Source organism: Heterocephalus glaber, unplaced genomic scaffold (genome assembly GCF_053883595.1).
Source record: "Heterocephalus glaber isolate CG9 unplaced genomic scaffold, H.glaber_assembly_v1.0 deba00001532, whole genome shotgun sequence".
Lineage (NCBI taxonomy): Eukaryota > Metazoa > Chordata > Mammalia > Rodentia > Bathyergidae > Heterocephalus > Heterocephalus glaber.
The window spans coordinates 23,701,314-23,714,683 of record NW_028258330.1 but is presented as its reverse complement, the minus strand read 5'-3'; the positions used below and the strand labels follow the sequence as shown (position 1 = coordinate 23,714,683).

The following is a 13,370-nucleotide window of genomic DNA, read 5'->3' as shown; positions in this document are numbered from 1 at the left end:
GCGAGTCTCTGCCTGACCAGTGCCCAGGAAACATATCAAACAAGGAAACTGGAGCCCACTGGTTTGCATCTGTCCACGATGATGAATGTCACTTGCCCCATCTCTGCCTCCATTATTCCAAAACCTCAGGAAATAATAATGCCAAGTGGGTGTTAACATGGGTGGGACAAAAACCAAACACCACAGAGGTACAGGATTCTAAAGAATAGGTTGACTCATCATTTACTCAAACGATATTACAGGCTGGGGATTTAGCTCAGTGGTTCCACCGCCTGCCTCACAAGCACAAGGTCCCGAGTTCCATCCCCAGTACCAAAAAAAAAAAAAAAAGATATTACAATGACCATGACCTCCTTAGGGACAAAACATTTTTGGAAGATGAAATTTTCTCTTTATTTTGATCAACATTTCAGAAATTATTTTTTATAATATAATTTTTTCTGATTACAAAGGTCCTATTTACTCATTAGAAATGTAAAATATGTAACTAGCCATAATTCTACTATCTAGAGGTAACTATTATTAATGTTTTGGTATCTTTTGTTCTGATCTTTTTTTCTAGGTATCCACATGTACAAAAAGGACTGGTATACGCTTTTAATTTTAAGGGCCCTTTTCCAAATTTAAAACTTGGTCAATATAAAAATCTCTTTGGACAATTTTCTTTAAAGAAATAATCCAGCTGATAATGTGGAGGGATTAATATAGAAAATATCATTGTAAGCTGGGGATTTAGCTCAGTGGTTCCGCCGCCTGCCTTGCAAGCGCAAGGTCCCAAGTTCAATCCCATGTACCAAAAAAAAAAAGAAAAGAAAATATCATTTTACAATCCCTAATGAAATAACATATTTGGCACGCCCTACCGAGGTCCTGAGTCACGCAGAAGACACCGAATCACCCCGCTGCAGATAGGCAGCCACCTGGTTCCACACTACAAAGACGCAGAGGACACCAGACCACCAGACCAAAGTACTGAGTCCCGCTGTTCCCGGCCCAGAGGTAGGGGCTTCTGAGCCGTCATCCCACTGCTCCTGGTCCAGAGGAAGGGGCTTCCCGGCCACCATCCCTCCTGCTGCTCCCAGCCCACAGGAAAGGGCTTTTGGGTCACCATCCCTACCGCTGCTCCTGGCCCCTGGCCCACCTCACCCAGCTCAGAGGAGGTAATCCGTGCAGGTGCTAACAGCCCCCCACCACAGTCGAAATGAGAAAACACGTAAATAAGTCTCAAAACCAGACTTCCAGATCACCTACAGCAACCCCAAAGGGAAATGAGATGGAACACTCTGGTACTCAACCACCTGGACCCACTGAACTGGCAACAAAAGGGGATCTGGAAAAAATAAAATCAGAAATAATTTCTCAAATAACAGGAGAAATTGTGCCCTTAGTGCAAGACATGATTAATAAATCTAGAGAGGAGCTCAGGAACATGATGGAATCCCAACATAAGAAACAAATGGAATCCATAAAACAGATGCAAATAGATTTCCAGGACATGAAAAACTACACTGAAAGTCTACACAGCAGAATGAGCCAATGTGAGGACAGAACTTCAGATATAGAAGATAAGATTGCAATTAGTGACCAGGAAAAGAAAAATTGCTTCAAAATTATAAGGGAACAGGAGAAATCAATCCAGCAGCTGCTAGATGATGCAAGGAAGATTAACATAAGACTGATTGGGCTCAATGAAGAAACAGGAGAGAGTGCGGATGACATAAAAAAATCTCTTCACAGAAATAATGGCAGAAAACTTCCCAAGGAGGGGAAAAGAGCTTGACATACAGATAAGTGAGGCATACAGGACTCCAAATAGCCTTGATCAAAAAAAATCTACACATAGGCATATAATTGTTAAGATTCCAGAAACACAACAGAAGAACAAAGTTCTCCAAGCAGTCAGAGAAAAGAAACAAATCACATACAAAGGAAAGCCCATCAGAATCACAGCAGACTTCTCAACACAAACCATCAAGGCAAGAAGAGCTTGGAGTGACATATTCCAAGCCCTAAAAGAAAACAGCCTCCAACCCAGATTGATGTACCCTGCAAAACTATCTTTCAAAATGGATGGAGAAATAAGATACTTTCATGACAAAGAGCACCTTAGGAACTTCGTGAATACCAAACCAGCACTCCAAAGAATTTTACACAATAGCCTAGGAACAGACATTGAGGATCAAAACCCCAGGAAGCAAAGCAGAATGAACCCATCTGGCATGACAAGAAATTAAATGTAAAGGGGGAAAACCCAACAAAAAGAAAAAGTCATGGCAATGACAAGTCAATACATTTCAGTTATAACCATCAACGTTAATGGTCTCAATTCACCAATCAAAAGAAATAGACTGGCAGAATGGGTCAAGAAGCAAAATCCAACAATATGCTGCATACAAGAAACACACTTAATTCAAAAGGAAACTCACAGACTGAAAGTTGCAGGGTGGAAAACAATACTCCATGCAACAGGAACTCGAAAAAAATCAGGAGTAGCTATCCTCTTTGCAGATCAAGTAGATTTCAAACCAACACTGATTAAGAGAGATGAAGAAGGACACTACATCCTTGTAAAGGGAAGAATCCAAGAGGAAGAGATGACAATCATAAATATCTATGCACCAAACACTAGTGCACCCAACTATATAAAACAAATACTAATGGACATGAAAAGTCATATGTGCACTAATACAATTGTAGTGGGGGACCTCAACACCCCACTGTCACAAATAGATAGATCAACTAGACTAAAAATAAGTAATGAAATACTAGAACTCAATCAAACTCTTGAACAAATGAACTTAACAGATGTTTACAGAGTCTTCCACCCCACAAAATCAGAATACACATTCTTCTCAGCTGCACATGGGTCATTCTCCAAAACAGACCACATACTCACACATAGAACATGTTTAAGTACGTGCAAAGGAACTGAAGTTATCCCCTGTACAGCATCTGTCTGAAGTAGTGCGATGAAATTGGAGATCCATAGCAAAAGAAACTCAAAAAATTTCATAAACACGTGGAAATTGAACAACACACTTCTGAATAACCAATGGGTCACAGAGGAAATTAAAGAAGAAATCAGACAGTTCCTTCAATTAAATGACAATGACAATACAACATATCGGAATCTATGGGACACAATGAAAGCAGTCTTACGAGGAAAATTCATAGCAGTGAATACGCATATTAGGAAAACAGAACGAGCCCAATTAAACAACCTCATGCTGAACCTCAAGCTTCTAGAAAAAGAAGAGCAGGACAACCCCAAAGCTCATACAAGGGAGGAAATTACAAAGATCAGAGGAGAAATCAATGCAATGGAGACTAAGAGAACAATACAAAACAAATCAATGAAGCCAAGAGTTGGTTCTTCGAAAGAATCAACAAAATTGACAAACCTTTAGCCAACCTTGTCAGAAAAAGGAAAGAAAAGGCTCAAATCCATGCAATTAGGAATGAAAAGGGTAAAATGACAGCAGACCCAGCAGAAATCCAGAGGATCACCAATACCTACTTCCAGAACCTATACGCCAATAAGATGGACAACACAGAAAAAATGGACAGATTCCTAGATACATATGAATTACCAAAGTTGAACGAAGAAGACCTAGAAATTCTGAACAACCCAATATCAACCAATGAAATTGAAAATGTAATTAAAAACTTATCAACTAAGAAAATCCCGGGCCCTGATGGCTTCACTGCTGAATTCTACAAGACATTTAGAGAGGAACTGCTGCCACTACTGTTTAAACTCTTCAATGACATTGAAAGGGAAGCAATACTCCCAAATTCATTCCTGGAAGCAAGCATCACCTTGATCCTCAAAGCAGAGAAAGACCCAACTGAAAAAGAGAACCTATAGGCCAATCTCACTAATGAACATAGATGCAAAAATCCTTAATAAGATAATGGCAAACAGAATGCAGAAGATCATCAAGAAGATCATACACCCTGATCAAGAGGGATTCATCCCAGGGATGTTTCAATATACGCAAATCAATCAATGTAATACACTATATCAATAGAGCCAAGGACAAAAACCATATGATTATCTCCACAGACGCAGAAAAAGCATTTGACAAAATCCAACATGCATTTATGATGAAAACCCTACAAAAAATTGGACTAGATGGTCTCTACCTCAAACTGATAGAAGCCATCTATGAAAAACCAACAGCCAATATCATACTAAATGGTCCAAAACTGAAATCCTTCACACTAAAATCAGGAACAAGACAAGGATGTCCACTATCACCACTCTTGTTCAATATAGTTTTGGAAACATTAGCCACAGCAATTAGACAAGAGAAAGAAAAAAAAGGAATAAAGATAGTTAATGAAGAAGTCAAATTGTCATTATTTGCAGATGACATGATACTCTATATAGAAGACCCCAAGAACTCCACCAAAAGTCTTCTAGACTTAATAACCTGATTCAGTCAAGTAGCTGGTTACAAGGTCAACACACAAAAATCAATAGCTTTCCTCTACACCAATGACAGGCTCACTGAGAGAGAAATAGGGCAAATAATTCCTTTCACAATAGCATCCAAAAAACTGAAATACCTAGGAATCACCCTAACAAAAGAAATCAAAGACCTCATCTCTGAAAACTATGGCACTCTGAAAAGAGAGATTGAAGATGATATCAGAAAATGGACAGACATCCCCTGCTCCTGGGTAGGAAGGATTAATATAGTGAAAATGGCCATACTTCCAAAACTGCTATATAGATTCAATGCAATTCCAATTGAGATCCCAGCAGCATTCTTCATAGACCTCGAGAAAACAATCCAAAAATTCATTTGGAGCAAGAAGAGACCCAGACTAGCAAAAGCAATTCTAGGTAACAGAGACGTGGCAGGGGGTATCACAATCCCCAACCTGCAACTATACTACAAAGCTACTGTGATAAAAACAGCGTGGTACTGGCAAAGAAACAGACTTGAGGACCAATGGAACAGATTAGAAGATGCAGAAACAACGCCAGACACACTCAGCCATCTCATCTTCAACAAAGGAGTCAAACACCCTCGCTGGAGGAAAGACAGCCTCTTTAATAAATGGTGCTGGAAAAATTGAGCTTCAATTTGCCAAAGATTAAAACTAGACCTGTATCTCTCACCATGCATTAAACTAAAATCAAAATGGATTAAAGATCTAAATATTAAAATAGAAACTCTGAACCAGGTGGAACAGAGGTTAGGTAGAACCCTTGAAGACATCGGTGTAGGAAAAGATTTTATGAACAAAACCTCAGTTGCCCATGAACTAGCACAATCAACAAGTGGGATGTCTTCTTATTAAAAGGCTTCTGCACAGCAAGAAAAACCACCAGCGGTGTGAAGAGACAACCCACAATGTGGGAAAAAATCTTCACCTGTTCTTCCTCAGACAAAGGTCTACTATCTCGAATCTATAAAGAACTTAAAAAGATCAGACCTCCCAAATTTAAAGACCCAATCCAAAAATGGGCATCTGGAATGAACAGACATTTCTCAGACAAAGAAGTAGAAACAGCAAATAAATACATGAAAAAATGTTCAACATCACTAGTCATTCGAGAGATGCAAATGAAAACAACGCTGAGATTCCACTTCACTCCAGAAAGAATGGCTGCTATCATGAAATCAACCAATAACAGATGCTGGTGGGGCTGTGGGGAAAGAGGAACCCTGCTCCACTGCTGGTGGGAGTGTAGACTGGTGCAAGCACTGTGGAAATCAGTATGGAGATACCTCAAAGAACTAGGACTGGAAGTCCCATTTGACCCCGCTATTCCACTGCTGGGGATCTTCCCCAAAGAATTAAAAGAATCATACCACAGTGATATATGTGCACCCATGTTCATAGCAGCGCAGTTTGTAATAGCTAAAACTTGGAAACAGCCCAAATGCTCATCAACTGGAGACTGGATAAAGAAAATGTGTTTTTTTCATAAGATGGAGTACTACTCAGCCATAAAAAATGAGAAATTAGAGACATTTATAGCTAAGTGGATGCATATTGAGGCGATACTCTTAAGTGAAATAAATAGGACACACATGTGTAAATACTGAATAGTTTCTCTGGTGTGAGAAACTGAAAGTGTAAATAAGGACTAAATGTATAATAGGTAATGTGAAATAGGAAGAAAAGGGGCAAAGGGGAAGGAAGTGGGCGGGCTAGGGGAAAGGACAGAAGGGAATGGGATTAATATGAGAAAATGGAAAAATAGGAACAAAATCTTTGTAAATAGGGAGGAATGGAGGGGTTGAAGGGAGGGCTGGGCAAGGGGAAAAATAAGAACTAAGAGAGACTATGTAAAGGTGCAAATTTCCAATGATGAATGTCATTATATTGTATACCTAAAATGTACCAATGATTAGAATGAATAATCGATAATGTAAAATAGGAAGAAAAGGTCCAAAGGGGTAGGGGTAGTGGGAGGGGCAGGGAAAAGGAAAGAAGGGAAAGAAAAAATGATGAGAAATGGAAAAAATGGAAATAAAGTCTTTGTAAATAAGGAAGGGTGGCGGGCGTGAAGGGAGGGCTAGGAATGGGAAAAAATAAGAACCAAGATGCATTATGTAAAGGTACAATTCCCAATGAGAAATGTAATTGTGTTGTATACCTACAATGTACCAATAAAAGAATTTAATACAAAAAAAAAAAGAAATAATACATCTCTCTCTCTCTTTCTTTCTTACCTCCTCTATTTCTCTCTATCTCTATCTGTACCTCTATCTCTATCTCTGTTTAGCTCTCCTTTTGGAAGGTTCTGAAGCTAGAATCCAGAGGTTGGGCCAGGCCTCACTCATGCTATGTAAGTGCTCTACCACTAGGCCACATCCCCAGACCCTTTTATTTTGAGACAGGGTCTCACTAAGGTGCCCATGCTACCCTTGAACTTGTGATTCTCCTGCCTCAGGCTTTTGAGTAGCTGGGATTATAGGCACATTCTACTGCGCATGATAGTTAGGTAGTTCTTAAGCCAGGCTGCATATTAGTATCACCTGCAGAGTTCTGAAAGAATATTTTGCCCAGACTTCATGAGAATAATGGTTCTCAGTGTGTTCAAATCTGGGTGATGACTCTTTGGGGGTTCATTAGACCATCAGGACAATTTCTCAATAAAAAGTCAAAAGTCAGGCCCAGGGATTTAGCTCAGTGGTGCCGCACCTGCCTCACAAGTACAAGCTCCTGTGTTAGATCCCCAGTAACACCCCCCCAAAAAAAGTCAAAAGTCCTTTTATCAGTAGATAGAAGTGAGAGCAGAACTTCAAAAACTTCAATAAAGTAGGATGGAAAAGAACTGGAGATCATCTGGTGATCTCGCAGAAATGGACCCAGAAATGCAAAGTGCTTCTTAGGAATAAACAGAAGACAGCAGGGTGGTGGGAGCTGAGCTGGCAGGAAACAGGCCAGGGCTCTATCTTTGCGGATGTTTCCTACTTGACATACAAGGCTGGTGACCCCGTGGTGGCTGAGCACCACACAGAGCGCACACTTACTTGAGTTTCAGCTCTCGAGTGAGCTCGTTCTGCGTCTGCTCCAGTTCCTGGCGCTCCTTGATGTGCTCTTCTTGGAGGTCATGGATCTCAGCCTTCACCGCCTGAAGCTTGGAGAAGAGCTGGAAGGGGGAGAGACAGATGAGGAGTGTCCTTCAAGAGCAGAGGTCTCCTTTACCCTCAGTTGCAAGGTGCCTTGGCCTGCCCTCAGTCCTCTCATACCTTTTTGAGTTTTTTGGTCTTGATGTCCACTTCTTGCTGCAATGAGCTGTATGTCTCTTTAAGTTCCAAGGTCTCCTCGTCTCGACTTTCCATCTGTTGCTGGATTTCTCTCTCTCGACGTTTCTAAGGAATAGCACAAACTTAGCAGCTTGTCCTAGAGACTATGTCAGTACAAGAATACAGAGCTGGGTGCTCCCATCAGTCTTGACTAGCATTTTGAAGCTAATACAACTTGTCTCCATTCTCATTGAAGACAGCCTCACACCAGAGGTATTTTCTCTGTGGCATAAACTCATTTTAGTTCACCTCCTTCTCCCCAGCAAAGAATGCAAAATTACCTGTTCTGCAATTTCTTGCCGTTTCTGCTCCAAGATTTTCTGCTGTTCATTCGTATGATCTACTATATTTTTTCCTCCAACAAGAAGTTTACTCTCCATAGCCTGAATGAGAAAAGTAGAATCCATCTTGTGAATGGTCTCCCCTAGAACATAGCTCCTCGTAGGGGAACCCAAGAAATATAAAGAGTTCTGGACTGAGCCAAAGGGGACAAACTCTGGGGGGGAAAATACTGGGCCAGGTATAGTGATGCATGCCTATAATCCCAGCACTCCAGAGGCCGAGATGGCAGGAATGCTGCAAGTTCGAGCCAGCCTGGGCTACATAGTATGTTCAAGGCCAGCCTGAACTACATAGGAAACAAAATTCAAAAAATATACTAGTTAGGAGCAGTAGCACACACCTGTAATCCCTGCTATTCAGGAGGCTGAGGCAGGAAAATTGGAAATTTGAGACTAGGCTGGGCAACTTAACAAGACCTTGTCTCAAAAAAAAAAAAAAAACAGTTGGGTGGGTGTGGTTCAGTGCAAGGGCTCTTAGTTCTTTTTTTTTTTTGGTACCAGGGATCGAACTGGGGTCCTTGCGCTTATACAGCAGGCGCCAAAACCGCTGAGCTATGGGGCTCTTAGTTCTTATATGTTGTACATATATACTGTACATATACCCTTCCTTAACCTCGGTGATACTGAAGGTACAGCTTCTCTGGACATGCGTGGATTTCAGCTTTAAAAAGTGCTGTTCTGCCTAGTTTACACAAAGCACTAAGCCCACTTAGAACAGACCGAACACCACTTATATGCCAGGACCTGGGGATGCAGATGTCAATGAGAACTGCAAGGCTCAGAGTCCACTGGGAGACACAGACAAGCAGGCAGGCAGGAACTAGATGGTGTCGGATCCCATCCCGAGGTAAGTTCAGAGTAATTAACGGAGAACCTTGCCAAAGAGGGAGAATTCAGTCTTTCAGAGAAAGCTTCCTGTCTGAAGCAATACCTAGACAGAAAGCTAAAGTAAAAAATAGGAGTTCACTAAGAAAAAAAGGTTTTGTGAGAGGGCAGGGTAGAGAGTGGCCTGAAGCTGCCAAAACCAGCAGGGTCAGTTGCCAACCCCAAGGCCTGTCAGGGAGAGAGGACCTCAGGCAGCATGACAAGTTCTCCGAGCACAAGGGCATACAGTCAGATTTGGGCTTCACAGACACTGTACCCCTGCCACAGAGACAATGACTGCAACAGGGCAGGCTGGCCAGGGACCCATTGTGAGGCTGCTGTGGAGTGCAGGCTTGCATTGGGTGCCAGCAGTGAGGCATAGGAAGAGACCCTGATGAGGCAAGGTCCAGAGGCCGTGGAATTGACAGGGCCTTAAAATGAGAGGGAGGACAACTGGCAAGAATAACTCATGGCCAGGCATGGTGGTGCACATCTATAATCCCAGCACTCAGGAGGCTGAGGCAGGAGGATCGCTGTGAGCTCCAGGCCAGGCTGGGCTACATAGTGAGTTCAAGCCCAGCCTAGACAACAAGCAAGACCTTGTCCCTAAACAAAACGAAACAAATACTCCTACAGGCTGGCTACACAGAGGTAAAGAACAGAGCAGGCTCTGGGGCCAGGGGCATCTCAGTGGAGACACCAGGAGCTGGAAGATAGGGAGACATGTATGTTAGGAGACAGCTCTGGGCTGGAGGTACAAACTGGGAGCCTTCAGCATTCAGATGGGGGCTGAGGCCATGGGAGTGATTTGTACTTGAGCAGTGTGGAATCCAAAAACTCTACAACCTTGGCTTTTTTTTTTTCCTTCAGTACCAGGGGCTTTTATACTGTGCCACATCCCCAGTCTTTTATTTTTTTATTTGGAGACAGGGTCTCACTAGATTGCTAAGTCGCCTATCCTAGGCTTGAACATGTGATCCTCCTGTCTTAACCTCCCAGAGTGCTGAGATGACCCTGCTTTTATTAATTAAGAAACATTAGGGGCCAGGGATTTAGCTCAGTGGTTCTGGTGTCTGCCTTGCAAGCTCAAGGTCCTGAGTTCGATCCCCTGATACCAAAAAAGAAAAAAAAAGAAAAAGAAAAGAAATATTAGCTGAGATGGGCATAATCTTATACACTAGGAATCCTAGAACTTGGGAGGCTGAGGCAGGCCTGGGGTCAGGGAGTATACCAGCGCAAGGATCGGAGGTTAGGGGCACAGGCTGACTACAGGGGACAGTTTGGGGGTGAGAGCACTACTCTGTCTTGTGTACTTTATGCCCACCAGATATACAGAAGTTCATCTGATAATCATAAGGGTTGTTAAAGATAAGGAGCAAGCAGAATTCAGGCTGCTCAGAGAGGCTTCAGTTCACACTACCACTTCAGAAAACAGCCTGACTACCTAGCATGGGCAAAGCCCTATATTCCACTACCAGCTCCATCAGAAAACAAACAAAATAAAACAAAACAAAAACAAGAAAACAATCTGTCCTCATATTCTCCTGGAACCAAGTATGAGAACAGTTACAGTAGAAAAGCCATAGTAGAACAACCCCATACTATTAGGAGAGAGGAACGCCACAGAACAATGACAACAGTACTAATGAACAAGTCCCAGCTACAGCATCAATATAGATTTATCACACTAACAGAATGTTAGACAAATAAAAGCAAATTGCATGGAGCATACTTATATAAAAACAAAAAGCATGTGAAACTATTTTATTTAGAGATCTACATACATGGTAGAACTTGAAAGAAAAGCAAGAAAATAATAAACACCAAATTCAGCTTCTAAAGATGTGGGTGCTGTTCTATTTTTTTATGGGAGAGGGAGGGATATGTGGATATTTATTAGTTTTCTGCTATTCTTCATCTTTTGCACATATGTAATAATTATTATGAATTTAATTTCTATTTTTTTATTTGAAAAACCTTTTTTCATTTTGATTCAATTAAACAAAGGTTTACTGAGCACTAGGTATCATAGAGTTAGAAATGCAAAACCAAGAGAGCATCCCTCATATAATTTTGTTTGTTTGTTTTTTGTTTTTGGTACTGGGGATTGAACTCAGGACCTTGTGCTTCGAAGGCAGGTGGTGGAACCACTGAGCTAAATCCCCGGCCCCACTCATAATTTTTTGATAAAAGAAAAGGCACTAGCCAGGAACAGTGGTACAGTTCTGTAATCCAAGCACTCTGGGAGGCTTAGGCCAGAAGGATCACAAGTTCGAGCCCAGACTGGGCAACCTAACAACTTAGTGAGACCCTGTCTAAAACTTTTTTTAAAAGGGCTGGGGATATAACTCAGTACAAAGGCTCTGGATTTAAGCCCAAACACTGGATGAGAGAAGGGTAGAAAAGAGGAAAGGGAAGGAGAGGAGAAAAGAAGGGGAAGGACCTCTAAGCAAGGAAGGGTAGGGTACCTTGATTTTGGCGCCCAGCATCTCAGCAGCATCCTTCTCTCGTCGCAGGTCCTCCATCTTTTTCTCCTTCTCCTTCAACAACCTCATCTTCTCCTCTGCAACCAAACTGTGGTCCTCCACAATAGCCCGCTTCTCAATCTCCAGTTTTTCTTGCTGTTCCCGCCAGTAATCATCCTTATCATCTCCTTCCTCCTCCCCCTCTTCTCCCTCCTCCTCCTCATCTTCTCCATCCCCACCAGTGCCACCACCTTCCCTCCGCTTCTCTCGCCTCTTCCTTCTGCCAATGGACCGTTTTTCCAGCTGGGCTTTGAGCCGAGCAATTTCTTCCTGGAATTCTCGAAGGAGGGCATCTTTTGGGTCCTCGTTGACCCTTGGCTTGTTCTTAATGTTTTTGGCACGGTTGGCATATCTTAGAGTGGTCAGAGTCTCTTCTACATTGTAAGAGGCAGGCCCCACATTGGCTACCATCACAGTCTTGGCATTGCCACCAAGGGAATCTTGGAGGAGCCTCGTAAGCTTTGAGTCTCGATATGGAATGTGTGTGCTTTTGCCATCCACCAGGGCAGAGATGACATTCCCCAAGGCTGAAAGGGAGAGGTTGATTTTGGTTGCTTCCTTCAGTCTTTCCCCTTGCGCACCAGTCTTGGCTTGCCGTTCACTGCCAGCCAGATCTACAAGGTTCAATTTCCCTACACGAATGTGGTTCTCACCATCAAGGCCCACCTCACTACACTCGATAGTGATGACAAAGATCGCATGAGAACGTGAGCTGTGCTCATTCATGTTGGTAGCACCGACAGAGCGGTTCTGGTTGCCCACATTCATCACGTGCTCTATCTCCTTCACGCTCTTGGTGACAAAGGAAGACAGGTCTTTCACATACAACCCAGTGTCAGGCCTCTCTTTGAGCTCAAGCCTTTTGGTCTGGTCCTTTGAGAGCAGGTCTCGGATCTCCTCCTGGTAAATCTCTAAGTAAGAAGCCCTGACCAGATACTGCTGATTCTGGGATCTAGAGATGTGGGTGAAGATGTGGTCAAATGAGTTAGGGATGACCCCTCTTTTTTCAGGGTCACCACGGACCCCTTCCATCGTGTAGGTTTTCCCAGTCCCAGTTTGTCCATAGGCAAAAATTGTCCCATTGAAACCTTGCAGCACAGAGTCTACTAGTGGTCGGAATGTCTCATCGTAGAGTTCAAACTGCTTGGCGTTCCAGTCATAGACTGCGTCAAAGGTGAAGGTCTTGGGCATTTCATGGGCCGTACCTTTGGGGTTCTTCACCGATACTTGCCCCAGCTTCACATCCACATCCACCACCTTGTCGTAGGAAGCAGCCTTTTCCTTGCTATTCATGGGCCGACAGCGAACCACCACCCGGACTGACTCCGAGCTTTTTAACTTCAACATGATGAACTCTGACCAGGTCAGTCTTGAAGGCAATGAACCCAAAATGATTCAAGATGCTAAAGTCCTACCAAAAAAAGGCAAAGGTAAATAAATGCAGTAGTTACTGGGGGCTGCTTGACAGCAGCTGATATACACACATCATTTTCATCTTGCTGATCTTCTGATAGCCATATTTAATACTTTACTACACCGTATTTCCTCCTGGGATCGCAACCAGCTTCATCGTAAAAAGACTCCTGTCCTCCAATATTAACTAATCTGACCTTTCCTCAATCAATACTTGATCTTATACTAAAGTGGAGGTAGCTGGAAACCTCTCAAAAGCCTTGGTGATCTTATATCCTGTTGAACTACTAAACCTCTGAGGAGAGCATTATGAAATATTTATCACAGTTTAAAGCTGGGTATATTGGTATTTGCCTACAACCCCAGATATCTGAAAGGCCAAGGCAGAAGGATCATAAGTTTAAGGCCAGCCTGGGCTACATTTCAAGACCCTGTCTCAAAATAAAAAATAA

The 13,370-nt window shown here is 42.5% G+C and overlaps 1 protein-coding gene across 5 annotated transcripts in view; it reads right to left on the bottom strand.

Moving 5' to 3' along the window:
- Kif3b (kinesin family member 3B) overlaps positions 1-13,370 on the bottom strand; it is a 42,208-nt gene that overhangs the window by 7,244 nt on the left and 21,594 nt on the right. For all 5 annotated transcript variants that reach the window (XM_004840580.4, XM_087188852.1, XM_087188853.1 and 2 more), the window contains 4 exons: positions 11,449-12,916; positions 8,057-8,158; positions 7,719-7,841; positions 7,500-7,618 (listed from right to left, as the gene is read on the bottom strand). In XM_004840580.4, coding sequence (XP_004840637.1) covers positions 7,500-7,618; positions 7,719-7,841; positions 8,057-8,158; positions 11,449-12,852 — 1,748 coding nt within the window. In that variant the 5' untranslated portion in view covers positions 12,853-12,916. The remainder of the gene's footprint in view (positions 1-7,499; positions 7,619-7,718; positions 7,842-8,056; positions 8,159-11,448; positions 12,917-13,370) is intronic.